Here is a 15,839-nt window from a genome sequence, read left to right as displayed (position 1 = left end):
TTCTATTTTTTTTTTCTTTTTCTCTATATGGACATACTAATTACCTTTCTTTCCTTATATGTTGCATCAGGCGGATTTGTTGGACCATGTTTCACGATGTCACGATTGAGAATTTCTCCGGTCTAGTACTGTTTCATCATTTGCATTATTTTCTGCGGCCTGCCACGAGAGAACACTAGCTTGAGAACATAAGATGCCTAAGCTGCTAGGGCCATTTGATGAGGATGAAGTATGGCGATGACTTCAACCGGCAGCCAGTGCCGTCATCCAAGCCAATCAACATCCGATTGGCCGAAGACACCCGCAGAAGACCGAAACGCGCCGAATGGCCAAGCCATTGGTGCCTCGTAAAATTCCATAACAAATCAAAACGACCAGTCCAGGGTCAGACTCCACAGAAAATTCCTTTCGTCCTTTGATTCATGCTATAATTGTCAGGGCGACAATCCGTTGTCAATCTGTTATTCACATTTTACCCCATCCATCCGTCCGCGGCACCTGCTGAGTCAGCGCACCGGCCGCATCCCAAGTTCCAAGTTGCAGGTTCCTTTCGTAGCTCTTCCTCGTTACTACCGTTAATTCATTTTACTCCTCCCCACTCCACTTTTGTTCATCAGCAGAGTTTCTGCTCTCTGATGAGTTCAGTCTCTATACAGGTGCTACGGCAATAATCGTCGACACCTGTTTTGCGCTGAGAACCCTGTACGTGTCTCCGCTCCGTTGGCTCCGGTTTGGCCGGCAGAATAACAACAGTCTGGCGACTTGAGTCGTGGGTATGGATTGTCAGCTAATAGAAACATGTTCAAGGTCTTTGACACGCGTTTTGAGTCCGATTCCCTCGAGTCCAAGAATCGTTGTCTTCCATAACTCCTTTCCACACGTCACGGATACGTCCTGAGTGACGGAAAAATCCCGCAATGTTTAGGAATACTGCTTTGAAGGCCTCCCGGAGGTCCTTCCACCTGGCCTCGAGCGCCCGTTTGGCCTCGAAGAACCCTGGTTTTGGCCTTGCCGCCCGCCGCCCTCTTGCTCTCGTCGACCGTGCCCCCAATGGCGCCCGGCTCTACGCTTCGTCCGCGGAGGGTGCTAGCGCTGGAGTGGTAAGCTATCAATCCCTGGATAATATTTGAAATCGCCTGCCACTCAATACTGCGATGCGCCCAAGCAGGGAGACCCTTTCGAAACATTCACTAATTCCGCCGCGTGATTTTAGGACCCTAATGATTCTTTCCTCTCCGGTAACACTGCCAACTATGTCGATGAGATGTACCTTGCGTGGAAGCAGGATCCTTCCAGCGTGCACATCTCGTGGCAGACCTACTTCAAGAACATGGAAGATGGCAACATGCCCATCTCCCGTGCTTTCACTCCCCCTCCTACCCTCGTTCCTACCCCTACCGGCGGTGTTCCCCAGGACATGCCTGGCGCTGGTCTCTCCGGCGGTACCGATGTCACAAACCACTTGAAAGTCCAGCTGCTGGTGCGCGCCTACCAGGCCCGTGGTCACCACAAGGCAAAGATCGATCCTCTCGGCATTCGTGGAGAAGCCGAGGCTTTTGGTTACGAAAACCCCAAGGAGTTGGAGCTCGACCACTACGGCTTTACCGAGCGCGACCTCGACCAATCCTTCGCTCTTGGACCCGGTATCTTGCCTCGCTTCGTCACCGAGGGTCGCGAAAAGATGACCCTGCGCGAGATCATTGCTGCCTGCGAGAAGATCTACTGTGGCTCTTACGGCGTCGAGTACATCCATATCCCCGATCGTAAGCCTTGCGAATGGATTCGTGACCGCTTCGAGATCCCTGAGCCATACAAATACTCCGTTGACGACAAGCGCCGTATTCTCGACCGTCTGATCTGGAGTTCTAGCTTTGAGGCCTTCCTTGCCACCAAGTTCCCCAATGACAAGCGTTTCGGTCTGGAGGGTTGTGAGACCCTTGTGCCTGGTATGAAGGCTCTGATTGACCGCAGTGTCGACTACGGTATCAAGGACATTGTCATTGGTATGCCTCACCGTGGTCGTCTGAATGTTCTCTCCAACGTCGTCCGCAAGCCCAATGAGTCCATCTTCAGTGAATTCGCTGGTTCTACCGAGCCTTCCGACGAGGGATCTGGTGATGTCAAGTACCACTTGGGTATGAACTTTGAGCGTCCCACTCCTTCCGGAAAGCGCGTCCAGCTGTCGCTGGTTGCCAACCCCTCTCACTTGGAGGCTGAGGACCCCGTCGTGCTGGGTAAGGCCCGTGCCATCCAGCACTACAACAAGGACGAGACCGAGTTCAACACTGCCATGGGTGTCCTGTTGCACGGTGATGCTGCTTTTGCTGCTCAGGGTGTTGTCTATGAGACTATGGGATTCCACTCACTTCCCGCTTACTCGACCGGCGGTACTATCCACATCGTCGTGAACAACCAGATTGGTTTCACTACTGACCCCCGATTTGCTCGGTCCACCCCTACTGCTCGGACATCGCCAAGTCCATTGACGCGCCTGTCTTCCACGTCAACGGTGACGATGTTGAGGCCGTCAATTACGTCTGCCAGGTTGCTGCTGACTGGCGTGCTGAGTTCAAGCGCGATGTTGTCATCGACATCGTCTGCTACCGTAAGCAGGGTCACAACGAGACTGACCAGCCTTCTTTCACTCAGCCCCTTATGTACAAGCGCATTGCCTCCCAGAAGGCTCAGCTTGACAAGTACGTGGAGAAGCTGATCACCGAGGGCACCTTCACCAAGGAGGACATTGATGAGCACAAGAAGTGGGTTTGGGGCATGCTGAACGACAGCTTCGACCGCAGCAAGGACTACCAGCCTACCGGAAAGGAGTGGCTGACCTCCGCTTGGAACAACTTCAAGACCCCTAAGGAGCTTGCTACTGAGGTTCTTCCTCACTTGCCTACTGCCGTCAGCCCTGATTCCCTCAAGAACATTGCCGACAAGGTTAGCGCTGCCGACGCCCCGGAGGGCTTCACTCTCCACAGGAACTTGAAGCGTATCCTTGCCAACCGCAAGAAGTCTGTCGACGAGGGAACCGGTATTGACTGGGCCACTGCCGAGGCTCTTGCCTTCGGTACCCTTGTCGACGAGGGCTACCACGTCCGTATCTCTGGACAGGATGTTGAGCGTGGTACCTTCTCTCAGCGTCACGCTGTCCTCCACGACCAAGAGACCGAGGCTACGTACACCCCCCTGCAGCACGTCAGCAAGGATCAGGGTAGCTTCGTCATCTCCAACTCTTCCCTGTCTGAGTTCGGTGCCCTTGGTTTCGAGTACGGTTACTCTTTGACTTCCCCCCGAGGCTCTTGTCATGTGGGAGGCTCAGTTCGGTGACTTCGCCAACAACGCTCAATGTATTATCGATCAGTTCATTGCCTCCGGTGAGAGCAAGTGGTTGCAGCGTTCCGGTTTGGTTGTCTCTCTGCCCCACGGTTACGACGGCCAGGGGCCTGAACATTCTTCCGGTCGTATGGAGCGCTGGCTCCAGCTGTGTAACGAGGAACCCCGTGTCTTCCCCTCTGCCGACAAGCTAGACCGTCAGCACCAGGACTGCAACATGCAGATTGCCTACATGACCGAGCCCTCCAACTTGTTCCACATCCTTCGTCGCCAGATCCACCGCCAGTTCCGCAAGCGTATGTTCCCTCTTTCCGTCTGGTTTCTTTTTTTTTTTTGCCTTTTCTTCCTCTCATGATTGAACCTAAACTAACGTCCTCCAGCTTTGATTATCTTCTTCTCCAAGGCTCTTCTGCGTCACCCCATTGCCCGGTCTGACCTCGATGCCTTCAGTGGCGAGTCCCACTTCCAGTGGATCATTCGTGACCCCGCCCACGGTAGTGCTATTGACGAGCCCGAGAAGATCGAGCGCGTTATTCTCTGCTCCGGCCAAGTCTACGCTGCTCTGACGAAGCACCGTGAAGCGAACGGTATCCGCAACACCGCGATCACCCGTGTCGAGCAGCTGCACCCCTTCCCCTGGGCCCAACTTAAGGAGAATCTTGACAGCTACCCCAATGCCAAGGACATTGTCTGGGCCCAGGAAGAGCCTCTGAACGCTGGTGCCTGGTCCTACGCCCAGCCTCGTATCGAAACTCTTCTGAACGCCACCGAGCACCACAACCGCCGCCACGTCTTGTACGCTGGTCGTGCCCCTAGCGCTTCCGTCGCTACCGGTCTCAAGGCTACTCATCTCAAGGAAGAGCAGGAGTTCTTACAGGATGCCTTCTCCGTCCACCAGGAGCGTCTCAAGGGCGAGTAAGTTCGCTCTTGTAGCTGTTACGATGATGAGCCTGTCTGGCCTGAGGCGTGTGGCCGCGTTGTGCTTTCCGATATTTGACGGTGCACCTTGGGAGCTTGCGTCCAATTCCCTTTGTACCGATCCCCGTTTAATGTGCATGAGAGCTTGATTCAGTTCTTGCCTGTGGTGTACAAGATTTGTCTTAGCTTCGCTAGACATTTGGACCCATCTATACGTAGAACCCGTGGCTTTTTTTTTTTTGTAAAATACAATAATTTCATTTTTGTTCAGGGCATTTCAATCTGGTATAACGCACACAGTATTTCCATTCCTGTTCTCGTAGCAAAATTTGTATAGCAAACAAGATCCTGACACCGCATCTCAAACGAATCGAGGCGTCCACCCTCAACATTACACTCTAAACCAAGAGGCATCCTCGCAAGAGGACTCTAAAGTAGCTTCAAGAGGAGCTTCAAGAGGAGCTTCAAGAGGAGCAACACTTTCTTCACCCACCAATCTGTCAGATCCCGCCCTCAGACGCATAGGGACACGACAGACATTCCCCTCATTCGTAATGAATTCCCCAAGCATCATCCGCCTCCTGCGTAGGATCTCATCCCTCAAGAAGATCTCCATCTGAATCAACTCCGCGCCCCGATTCTTCCCCGGCCGTTTCAACTGCGCCGAAATGCTCAGCCCCGCATAACAAAGGTTATCCAACCGCTCAATCTCCGCCCTCGTCCGCCCTGACTTCTTCAGTTCCTCTCGGATCCCTTTCTGGCTCTCCTCCAGCGGGACCATGATCTGATAGATATCGCTCTCCACCCAATCTAGCCCGCGCAGAACTTCACAGATGCATTTCTGGTGTTCTGGGAGGGCGCTCAGGTAGGCGCATACTTTGGCTCGGTTCGGAAAACCGATGAGATCGAGGGTTTCTTCGGGGAGATCAGGGGTTGCGGTGTAGATCTCGTCTGGGGTGAGGTAAGTTATTCCGCCCTCTGTCTCGTCGAATATGAAGATTCCTTGTTGGGCGAGAGTGGGCGAGGGCCCGATTGTGCTTATGGGCGTTGCCGGGGTAAGCCAGTAGTCCATTCTGGTTTTTATAAGCGAATATATATGATTCTTTGATTTCTTGAAGTTAGTAGCAGATGCATGAACTCATAGAGTCTACATCAATGCCCGTGGGCTCTACGTTTTGGATATCCAGATCGGGTGCGGCCCAGAGGCCCTCCGAGACTTAATCTGGGCATATTTGTAGGACTACACGGCCATGGATGCGTCATCTAGTGTCATTGATATTATTTGGATGCTGGTAGTGGTATAGCGCTTATTAGCCAGCAACACAAACCCACGTTGCTTCGGGCTCTTGCCATGTGCAAATCCAGTCCCGGTACACTATACGGAATCAACAATACCTGAGTTGGGCAGGTTCCTATTCTACCCATAGAGTTATTAAGAAGGCAACTATTTGGCAGCGCCCGTTCTGTGCCCGGGGTTGGAATAATGTTATACTGCTCGGCAGATCTGCCATAATACTAAAGCGGTTCTTGTTAGATAGCTGCCTCTGAGATGAAGACTGAGGATCCTCATATGTCACGCTTACGATTTGATAAACCACCTCTGGAACAACTCCGTCAGGTAAAATAACAGTTTTGTCTGATACATGTAAGTTTAGCTAAAGTAAAACTCTCCAGTGAGTATTACGCGGGTTAAGTCCCTCCGAGTCTGGAGGGCCAGCCGCAGTCCGGACCACAGGGAGAGTAAGAAACGCCACAGTTGAGGTGCTGACGAGCATTGTAAATGCCAAGGAGATAGATTTCAACCGCAGAGCAAGTAGACCTAGGAATAGACCCAGCAGGCCGTAGGAATATTGGCTTTATACGTAAGAGGTACACTCTGAGTTCTTCGGTGCATTTCGTTTGCCCGCAATGTTATATCTTCCGCGACTTCCTCCGAACTCCAGAAAGAAGTTTATTTTCCCCAGATTGCATGACAAGTATCATGCAACATCCCCAGGCCTTTCTTTGTTGGGCGAGCTATATATATGCTTTCGCTTATACGAATGTCCATTTGTTTACCTCGAAGGTTGACGTCAGGCATGTGGCGATGACAAATCGAAGTGGTGCCTGAATATCCAGTCCGAAATCCACCGGATCCTGATGCGCTCTTCTCCGCACGCAAAACTTCCAGCTACCCTCTGACCCTCACCGGTCTATTGCCGCTACTCCACGAGGTACCACATGTCGGTTCATGCTGCCAGACCTCCGCTATAACCCCGCGTCTACTAAGATTGGCACCCATACCCATTGCATCAAACTTGTCACGTCAAACTCGTCCGGAAAGCGGTGCCGTCTCCGGCTTCAGCTGAATTATTCGCAATGTCCGCTATTAATTCGTCTGCCCTGAATCCTCAGGGCCAGGGACTCCGACAATCGGCCCGGCAAACTCGTACGAACCCTTCCCGAACCTCCAAGACGATTGGCAGATCGTCATTCGGATTTGGTCGCGGCTCGACCACGGAGATCGCCTCTGAGGCCCCTGTTCCTCACGGTTTCTACCCTGCCATCACGCATTTTACGGACGCGATAACAGCCCTCCCACGCGAGTTCCGCCGACATAACTCTCTGTTGAAGGAAGTGGATGCGAAAGCATGGGCGCTTGAGGAGAACCTGCTGCAGCTTCTGCAGCTCTCGTTGGACTCACAGCCCGTTCCATACCCTCCGCATCCGGCGCCTATTGTGGGAGGGGTGGTTCGCGAAGATTTTATGCCTAAGGTAAGCGAATCCCCAGTATTGGTGCTTCAGGACGCTTTTTTGAGTCTATACTAATACCATTCCTTTCCTTTTCTTTAGGAGCTCACCCAAGCCCCCGAGACCTCCGAGAGCAAAAATCGCCGCCTTCTGTTCGATCGCGTCCGACAGAACCTTTCCGATCTTATGATGACTGCGGACGAGAAGAACCACGTTATATCGAACGCGAATGAGGAATTGGACCGTCAGATCCTCCGTCTAGATACCATTTTCCCTTACATCGCGGGCGAGGTTAGTGAGGAGGCTCGCTTGGGTAGTCTTACACACTGGGCATACTCCAACAAGAGCACCACGAAGACGACTGCCAATGAGCGACCACGGCGGGAGGCTGTAAACCACAGACACGATATTGCCAACGCGATGCATGAAGCCGAAGCAGCCAGTCGGAGTGAGGCGCGGCGCGAGGCCGTCATGGCGCGTAAACAGCGCCGGGGTCATGTTGACGCGGACTATGAAGAAACTCGTGGATCGCGCAAGACAGCAACTAAGACATCGCGCGTGGACTCGGGCGAACCAAGTGCCGCGCCGAAGCGTCGCAAGGTGGTTGCCCCTCCTGCCGTAGAAATGAGTACGCCGATGGATCGCTCAGCCAGCGGCGCGGGTAGCCGAGGAGGTGCTGCTAAGGACGCTGACAAGAAACGGTCCCGTGCTACTAATGCTGGAAGCTCTGGGACTGCTGCCGCCCGCAAGAAGTATGTTCTCTCTGTCTCTTTGTTTCGATTACTGCTAACCAAGTGCTTTGTGCAGGCCCAACAGCAATTCCAACGCGGCATCTCCAGCGATTCCACCTTCTCCGCTTATCGGGACTTTTAATGCGCCACGAAGTCCGGGCCCCGCACGACCGCAAACCTCGCGCGCGCAGCAGAATGCCGGGGTCACCAGCAACTCTCGACAGCGGCCCACATCTTCTGCTTCCAACCGTGTCGGACAGCCCACTACCTGTAAGTGGTCCCGGTTCTTCCAGGAGTAGAGATCGAAAGTCTTGCTAATATTCGTCCTCAGCAAAAGCAGCCGACCCCAGATCCACCCCTCGCGATGGCCTCGTCAAGCCTGAAATCGGCAACCCCGATGTACACCACGACTATGAAGGCGGCATGGGTAGTCGAGTCTCTGTCCCGGCTGGCACTCGCCGCGACGAGCTAGACGGACGCCCTACCGAATCAGTAGAGCCGGAGCCCAGCAAGGGCAGAAACTCCAAGACCTCCACGCCGTTGATGTCGAACTTCGCGGAGCCAGTCCCATCCCGAACCCGCCCCACCCGAAATACCGAGGGCCCTGCCAAGCGCACGAATAAAAAGACCGTTCCGGCCCCGGCTATCCCGTCTGACGAGGAGTCTATTCACGAAGGCGACGACGAAGACGAGGAGGGTGAACCCCGCTACTGCTACTGTAACGAGATCAGCTTCGGCGAGATGGTTGCTTGTGATAACGATGCTTGTCCGCGCGAGTGGTTCCATCTGTCTTGCGTGGGCTTGACGAAGCCGCCAGGCAAGAATGGTAAGTTGACTATTTCGTCTGCCTCGTTCGAATGTCCTCTAACATCGCGCAGTGAAATGGTATTGTAACGAGTGCAAGGACAACATGCGGCGAGGTCGCAATGGGCGTTGATTACGAAGAGAGTACGCTCGAATACGGCGTTTCCAGTTTAGAGGATTTCCTATGGCCGAGGCCATGTTGGCTTCAGTCGTCCCATTGAATGTTGAGCCTCAAGGCTTTCAATTTGCTGCTCTCGCAACGCATAGCAAAGATATACCAATTATGTCTCCAGTGTCTGCCAGTACATCTTAGCCGCAGGCTTTCCTGATCTGTCGTCTCCTAATTTAGGCCAGAGACCCGCAGCGGAACGGTCGGCGTTACCGCCGCCGGCCAAAATAAGTAGCGATCAGCAAGTCTCAGCGGGACAAGCAATCCTGGAAATCAGCGTCGGCGACTCGCTCAGCCTCAGGTCCCTTGTTTGAAATACTCAGCTCTGGTCAAGGCTTGGCGAGAAGCGCCCTAGTAGTGCAACCACGAGCTGATCATGCTTAGATTCTATAGAGTGATAAGACGCTGCAAGATAAGGGCTGGACCCAAGTCTAGCCTTCTGATTCAGTCCTATGGACTGTCTTGTTGCCATTGCAGGCATTGATCCAAAGTACTACCGGGAGTCTTCTGCGCCGTGCACAGAATGCATAAAAAGACAAAGCAGACCAGCCTAACGCACTGGGCGCGTAGCAAAACCTCCGCGTCTCATCCAGGGGCCGAGCTTGCATTAGTTCCCGATATAATCTGGTGTGACAGTGTGACTTCCTTATAAGTGTCGTCCTCTGTCGCTGTCCCGATGATAGTTTCTTCAAGTTCGAATCGGCTACGGGATTACCCCCGTGACCTGCATCATAAGTCATAAACAAAGGCTATTGCATGGGCGCCATAGTTGGACTCGGCAAAAGCGAGCGGGCTTGCCAGTGTGTGATTGGCCGCGATGGCATGTTCAGCCCTACTGAACCTTGGTGCATGGGCTTACTGATCTCCAGATAGCCCGGGCGACTGCCGATCGAACACGAAGATCATCAGGCTCAGGTATATCTCTCGGTAGAAAGTCATGGCAAATGAGTCGCGGCCCCTTCTGAGCGCTTTTCGAATGAACTGATAGCATAGTGTGTTTGGGGGAAATCCGTTCTTTGTCTGGTTCCATCAACTTGAAACGCCTTAAAAGCCTGGCGGTCTCTAAAGAATTCCATTTCCCATACCACTCAGCCTACCCATCAGACGGTTTGTCAAGATCGTCTGAAGAGCCCGAAAGGACCGGTCATATTAACTGGTAGCTTTTGTTGTGCATTTAAGCGCCGAGTGCACCACATAATGTGCGGTCTCGCGGGAGTACGCGGCCAACACCCCCCATAGCTGGCGTAGGCCATCGCGTGGCTATTGGACTGAGTGGAGAATCTTCTCGTTTTAAAATGGCTGCGGGTTTTCTTTATCATTATTATTATTATGGACAAGTAATTATCTGGGGGGTTTATTGGCTCTGTGATTGGACGAGACCCCACTTGCTAAGCATTTCCTCCCCGGTAGAGAGTAGCGGTACCTGAAAGCCACACCACTGGGTCTGTTTCGCGCTTTGGGGCCTAGACCCATAAAAATAGACCAATGGGTCATTTGAAAATAGAGGCGTCTGCTCAAATAAAGGCCGGAAGGCATGTACAAAGCAGAAACCGCCTCTTGCGGCCAGTGGCACTCCAAAACGAATATGGTTTCAGCAATGAGATCGAGTCCCGCGGTGGATCCTGGGCGTGGCTTACGGATGGTCTCATCTCCTCAGCGTGCGTCTTTAGCGCTGATCCACCGTCTACACCCGGCCAGATTTGGGGCAAAATTTGGACTAAGGCGTTTCCGCCGTCCCGGTCATGGCCACTTCGAGCCCTATGTGTGCTTAGCGTGTGCCTAGAGTGGCCCCAGAATACGCATGCAAGGCGATCTACTGACCAGGACTAGGCTTTTTTTATATGGTTTAATTAAACTAATTGGCCCCCGTTTGCTTGCTCTTCTCGGTATCCATCGTTCTCTAGACACCCGCTCTCTCCTTTGGCGAAGTCCTGTACTTCAGTCTTTCTTTGAAAGGTGCTCTACACTAGCACTCTTTTATAGTGTAGCTTCACCGATTATCCGTTTTCTCTCGCTCTTGGAAGCCTTATCTATTTTCAATTCGGTCTTCGGCTGTCGCCAAACCATCATTTGGTCGCAATGCATTTCTCTAAGTCCTTGACGCTGCTGGCAGCTCTATCTTCCAGCGCTCTCGCCCGGGTTGAGAGCCATGGCCGCCGCCACGCCCATCATCCTCGCGATGTTGCGACGGTTACGCTCACTAGCCAACTGACTGTGACTGTTTGCCCTTGTGAATCGACTACTTTCAGTACCGCAGCCATCGAGGCAACGACGAGTGAGCCAACAACGACTTCCACCACCGTCTTGGAGTATACCTCTACGTCTTCTTCCGAGTACACTTCCACTTCTACGCCTGACTCTACCCCAACCACAACTGCCGAGCCCACCACTTCAGTGGTGGCAACGACATCTACCAGCTCGATCGTAAGCACCACTTCATCAGGCGCATCTGCCGATTGGACTTCAGTTCCTTCTGATGGCGTCTTCTCTACCTCTGGCTTTGGTGGCGTCAGTACTCCCTATAACTTGAGCAGCAACGTCGATACCTACGTCGGAAATGTTGGCATCCCATACGGCTCCAACATTCAGGAAGTCTCTGCTTCGGACGTTAGCTCCTACAAATACGTGGTCCAATTCACGGGTTCCAACACCGAGGACTGGACCGTCAAGATTTGGAACAAGATTGGCCCCGACGGTCAAATGGACGGTTGGTTCGGCAAAGCCTGCCACAGCTTCACCCTCGCGGCCGGTGAAACCAGGTACTGGGCTTTCGACGAGAACTCCCAGGGTGGCTGGGCTGCCGCCGCGGGAGCTACTATTCCTGTGAACTGGAGTGGTCAGTACTCCGCTACTTGGGGTGAATTTGACTTTGGTAACCAGGACAATAAATACTGGTCCGGATACGATGTCTCCGCCATTACGGCCAAGGCCAGTGGTGATCCAGTCCAGGGCATGCGAATCTGCGACGCTCTCAACAGCGCCACCAGATGCTCCAGTATCTCGTCCGGCGGAAGCACTGTGACCAATGCCTATTATTCGGACACCCAGGCCAACGGCCTCGGTGGAAACCTCTTCCCTGGCGCGGTTCGTCTCTCTGTGGAGATTGACTGGAGGGGCTAGATGGTTATGTAGTAAGTTGTGCGCTGTGTGGCTCGGGATAATATGTAATTTTCACCTTTTTTTTCTCCTTTTGTTGGTTCAGCCGCCTGCGACTCCGGGCTTGTCTGAGATGCAGTTGGAACTGGGCTTGATATATAAATCTATCGATGTAGGCCTTGTGGTTTATAACTTCATTTCTTGTCGGTTCTGAGCAGGCCTTATTTGTTTTCCCTACTGTTACTTTCATCTTCAATATACCACACGGATAATTTCAAAAGCATTTTCCAAGAATCATTTTCGCTGCAGAAAGCCATACGTTAGGGCGGTGGAGCTCTCTACTCTTAGCGTGAAGAGGCATGCGCGGCCACATCAGCGCATACGTACTACGGGGATAGCCGATTGGAGGCCTTGGCTTCCCTCCACTTCAGAGTTCACTAGATCTTTTTTGTTCTCTAGGTATGTCCGACTATACCTTCACGAGGGCTCGGCCGATCAGTGGTCATTCCATAATCACCCTGATCCACTGAGGGAGCCCGGGTCGACCAATGTAATAGTAAGTTACTTGGATTAGGGTGAGCTCTCCTGACCTCCTTGATGAATTTTGAACACGATATCCACTTGTAAGAAAATTGGCCCTGGGCTATCCCCTTAAGTGCTGTCACTAGGAGTAGCAATTGACTGCGCAAGCTGGAGATGGCTATCCCATACCCTCCAAGCAATCAAGACCCGAGGGAAGTCTATTCAAAGCATGCTAAATCAAAAAGCTCGTCTTCTTTACCCCATTACCCCGCTTTATATAAGACGAATAGCCCGTATCATTTCTTAGTCCGTTTCCCGAAAGGGCGAAAGGTGTGGCGCTATCAGATCCTTCATTATAACATAATATCGTGTTGAGTATGGCCATCTACAATTCTTGGTGTTCCTGGATCTTCGTTGAAAGCTTCTGACCAGCTTCTGGAAGATAGGTTGCAGCCCTCCCAATTTCCAATATGCTCACAAGTGCAAGAATTCGCTCTATGTGGACCTCACCTGGTCTGACTGGCAGAAATGCCAAACATCAAATGCGTACGCTGAGTCTTCACCGGATTCGGGAAGGCTCAAGTGGCTTGGGTAGGTATACTACCTTACTTCATGGAACTTTGGAACCTTGAAATTCTACTGGAAACCCACCCACTTTTTACCCCCCCCCCCAAAAAGCCCCCACGCCAGAGTCCATAAATATACACCAGGGGGACAACGTAAAAAGTAAGCATACAACCTTTGACGGCTAACATTTATGGGACAAAAAATAGGCTCTCATCTGGACAATTCCACCATGATACGCCCTATACACCCGGATTGTAAGATAACACCTGATCATGCATATATCAACCAGTTTCCACTTGTAAACAAACTGCTAAACATGGCCTGCATAGGCTGAAAACAGATTTCCTGTTACCTAAGATTTGCCAACAAAATGGATCTTGCCAAAACAGACCTACATTCAATTAAAGATCTTGACCTCTGTTAATGCCAATCAGCCTTACTCATCCATGGGCGTCTCAACGAACCGGAATTAACATCGATCAGAAGCCTTTCAAACAGCACAACCCGCCCGGGAGGGTCATATGGCAAATCTCCGTTAATATGAACAGATTGAATACGCACATCTGGAGAGACAGATGCATCCAAATGACCTTGGCCTGAGTAATAATCCTGCGCAACAGGACCTGAATCTGATCCTTTCTCTTCAACGCGAAACCATCGCGTTATCACGATGTGGGGATAAATTTAGTCACAAGCGACTTTAGGCCCCCAAGTCGAGCGGGAAAAGAATCCGCTCCGGCTTAGTCGCCAAGAGAATGGCGAGCAACGAGAATCTGACCACCAGCCTTCGCAGAGACGCGACAAAAGATTGAAGTGTACACAGCCAGTGACTGGCGAGACCGTGAAAGGAGATGTTGACCAGCACCAAAGAACCGCAGGGTCTCCGCAATCCGTTCCATAACCCTTTCCCGGCATCCTTATCGAGTGGGTACCCTTCCAGCCTAACGAAATCATCAGCTAACCGGCTTCCTAGGTGAATGTCGCAAGGCCGCCAAAATCATCAACTCATTCGTTAATCCCTCGATTGTCGGTGATGGCGGTATCCCTCGGAAGATCTTGAGTCATGCCAAGGTACTTGCAGACAACGAATCCCGACAAGTGTCCAAAATCGCATGAATCTCGAACTGACTTTCGAGGCTAGGTCCTAATCATCTGCACAGTCTTTCGAGTTGGCTTTTTCGGAAATGTGCGTTTCGGCTCTGGGATTATGGTGTCTCGTCTGCCCAACGGCAACTGGTCAGCGCCGTCGGCCATTGCTCTCTGCGGAGTGGGCGTATGTAGTATTGGCTGCGAACTCACGGATTTTGTCTTCGTCCTAAGTACCGACGAAGCGGTCGCGAGGGTTATGCACATGCCGAGCGCGAGCCTTAGCTTAAACGCCTCGGCGGCCCTTGTAACTGGCCGGAGTGCAGAATACGGTGCCATGCTTGGGGCCAGAGGCTTGTCCGGCTTCTATTCGTTCTCAAAATCCCGTGGTATTTTTGCTGGTGTTTCGGGGGGAGTTGACCTTGACATTCGAGAACCCTTATGCAAACAAAACGGTCTACGAGCGCAAGCTGAAGGCTCGTCAGCTTGTCGGCGGAGAGGTTCCTTACCCCAAGGAGGCAGAGCTGCTTATGAGTATCCTCAACTCAGACGCGCTTCGATTGGACCACCGGGTCACAGAGTCCACGCTTCCAGACAAATTCTCACAAGCGCCCTCTCGGCAACAAGACATGGAGCTCGAGGCAAAATCAGCCTACCAGGAGGCACCGGGAGACTACCAAACCCCGCGCGAAATGCAAGGCGACATCCAGGGCCCGCGCGAACTCTTGGGAGACAGTCATGGTCCACGGGAGCTCTACCAGGATCCTCCGCCTGTGCGGGCTTCCGAAATCGATTCTTACCCAAACCATGAAAGAGCAGCAGCGCAAGGAAATGCATAGACACCAGGACAGCCTTCTACGGGATCGGCCATCAAATGTGTATAGTGAAAAAGACCAGAATACGCTTCCGATTTTACTCATTACAGCACGGGGAGCCCTGAGCAGAGATTGGTATCCACACTACTGGTGGGGAAGCCTGGAATAGAAGAGACCTTGAACGCCTAAAATCATGCGCCCTTTGGTGAGGATAGAAATGCGGTCATAGTGCCCCGAAGCACCTAGTTAGAAGCTAAAGATAAACATTGTTGATCGCAGCCAGTGAATCATCGAATTTGGCGGTCAAAACGATTAGGCTAGAGCTCGTAATTCATTTCTCCAAACTCTCTAGCGCCCTTGAACCATGCGGCTTTGCTGGCTTAGGGTTCTACTCGATCTTGAATGTCCTCTATATTAATTTCTATTTGTAGAATCTCCCAAAGCCAATGGCTTTAGGCCCTCTCCTAGCTTTCTCCAGTAGCCTCCGCGCACGCGACGCCGTCTCCGACTACTTCCCTTTCTGCGCTGACTCCAGCAGCGGCTTTCCCCTCCATCACGGGTCTCAATGCACTCACTGCCCTGCCCTATTGTGTCACCAAGATCCTCTCGTGGCAATGGTGTGGGAATCAACTTGTCTTGGAATTTGAGAATGACTGCTGAAATTTATTTGTCCGATGACTACCTGGTAGCTTCTATAGTAATATGTGAACTTTTAGAAGGTAAAAGTAATTCAGTTCCATGGTCACACATAGAATACGAGAAACTAATCGATTTGCTTTGAATGAGCCCAATGTAGTTACTATACGCCAGGATGAATTAGGCGGTGGGGCCGCGGGGGTATTTGAAGCAGGCGGTCACCCCATGCCCTCAGAGCCTCTTGCATTCCTCCGAGCCCTAGGGACTTTACAAGTGTCGCAGCTCACGGGGATAGCCGTACAATATGGCGACCCCGAGTCTGTCAGTGACAGAGACAGGCTCTGTTCTTGTGAAAAGGAAGCAACGACAAAGGAAACGGACCATCGTGTCTTGTATCGAATGCCATCGACGCAAACAAAAAGTAGGAGC

General features: G+C 52.2%; 6 protein-coding genes across 6 annotated transcripts; 5 read left to right on the top strand and 1 right to left on the bottom strand.

Moving 5' to 3' along the window:
- Positions 1-917: 917 nt before the first annotated feature.
- Positions 918-4,255, top strand: kgd1 (alpha-ketoglutarate dehydrogenase KGD1; the record flags this gene model as incomplete). The annotated part of the gene is made up of 5 exons (XM_058479548.1): positions 918-1,100; positions 1,214-2,401; positions 2,479-3,222; positions 3,299-3,632; positions 3,717-4,255. The coding sequence occupies 5 exons, from the start codon at positions 918-920 to the stop codon at positions 4,253-4,255; spliced, it is 2,988 nt and encodes a 995-aa protein (XP_058326116.1).
- A 390-nt stretch (positions 4,256-4,645) lies between these two features.
- N7468_010252 (uncharacterized protein) lies at positions 4,646-5,326 on the bottom strand (the record flags this gene model as incomplete). Its single annotated transcript, XM_058479547.1, has 1 exon — positions 4,646-5,326. The coding sequence occupies one exon, from the start codon at positions 5,324-5,326 to the stop codon at positions 4,646-4,648; it is 681 nt and encodes a 226-aa protein (XP_058326115.1).
- A 1,286-nt stretch (positions 5,327-6,612) lies between these two features.
- N7468_010251 (putative PHD finger domain protein (Ing1)) lies at positions 6,613-8,652 on the top strand (the record flags this gene model as incomplete). Its single annotated transcript, XM_058479546.1, has 5 exons — positions 6,613-7,008; positions 7,087-7,736; positions 7,792-7,985; positions 8,047-8,541; positions 8,594-8,652. 5 exons carry the CDS (start codon positions 6,613-6,615, stop codon positions 8,650-8,652), a joined length of 1,794 nt encoding a protein of 597 aa, XP_058326114.1.
- Positions 8,653-10,173: 1,521 nt separating this feature from the next.
- N7468_010250 (uncharacterized protein) lies at positions 10,174-10,518 on the top strand (the record flags this gene model as incomplete). The annotated part of the gene is made up of 1 exon (XM_058479545.1): positions 10,174-10,518. One exon carries the CDS (start codon positions 10,174-10,176, stop codon positions 10,516-10,518), a length of 345 nt encoding a protein of 114 aa, XP_058326113.1.
- Positions 10,519-10,767: 249 nt separating this feature from the next.
- On the top strand, positions 10,768-11,808 carry N7468_010249 (uncharacterized protein; the record flags this gene model as incomplete). Its single annotated transcript, XM_058479544.1, has 1 exon — positions 10,768-11,808. One exon carries the CDS (start codon positions 10,768-10,770, stop codon positions 11,806-11,808), a length of 1,041 nt encoding a protein of 346 aa, XP_058326112.1.
- Positions 11,809-13,724: 1,916 nt separating this feature from the next.
- On the top strand, positions 13,725-14,798 carry N7468_010248 (SH3 domain-containing protein; the record flags this gene model as incomplete). Its single annotated transcript, XM_058479543.1, is given in 4 exon segments — positions 13,725-13,797; positions 13,847-13,944; positions 14,015-14,362; positions 14,376-14,798. 4 exon segments carry the CDS (start codon positions 13,725-13,727, stop codon positions 14,796-14,798), a joined length of 942 nt encoding a protein of 313 aa, XP_058326111.1.
- Between the last annotated feature and the right edge of the window lie 1,041 nt (positions 14,799-15,839).

Source organism: Penicillium chermesinum (assembly GCF_028974085.1).
Source record: "Penicillium chermesinum strain IBT 19713 chromosome Unknown utg000008l:1.0-1752722.0:1.0-1753981.0, whole genome shotgun sequence".
Taxonomy (NCBI): domain Eukaryota; kingdom Fungi; phylum Ascomycota; class Eurotiomycetes; order Eurotiales; family Aspergillaceae; genus Penicillium; species Penicillium chermesinum.
This window is presented reverse-complemented; position numbering and strand designations above follow the sequence as displayed.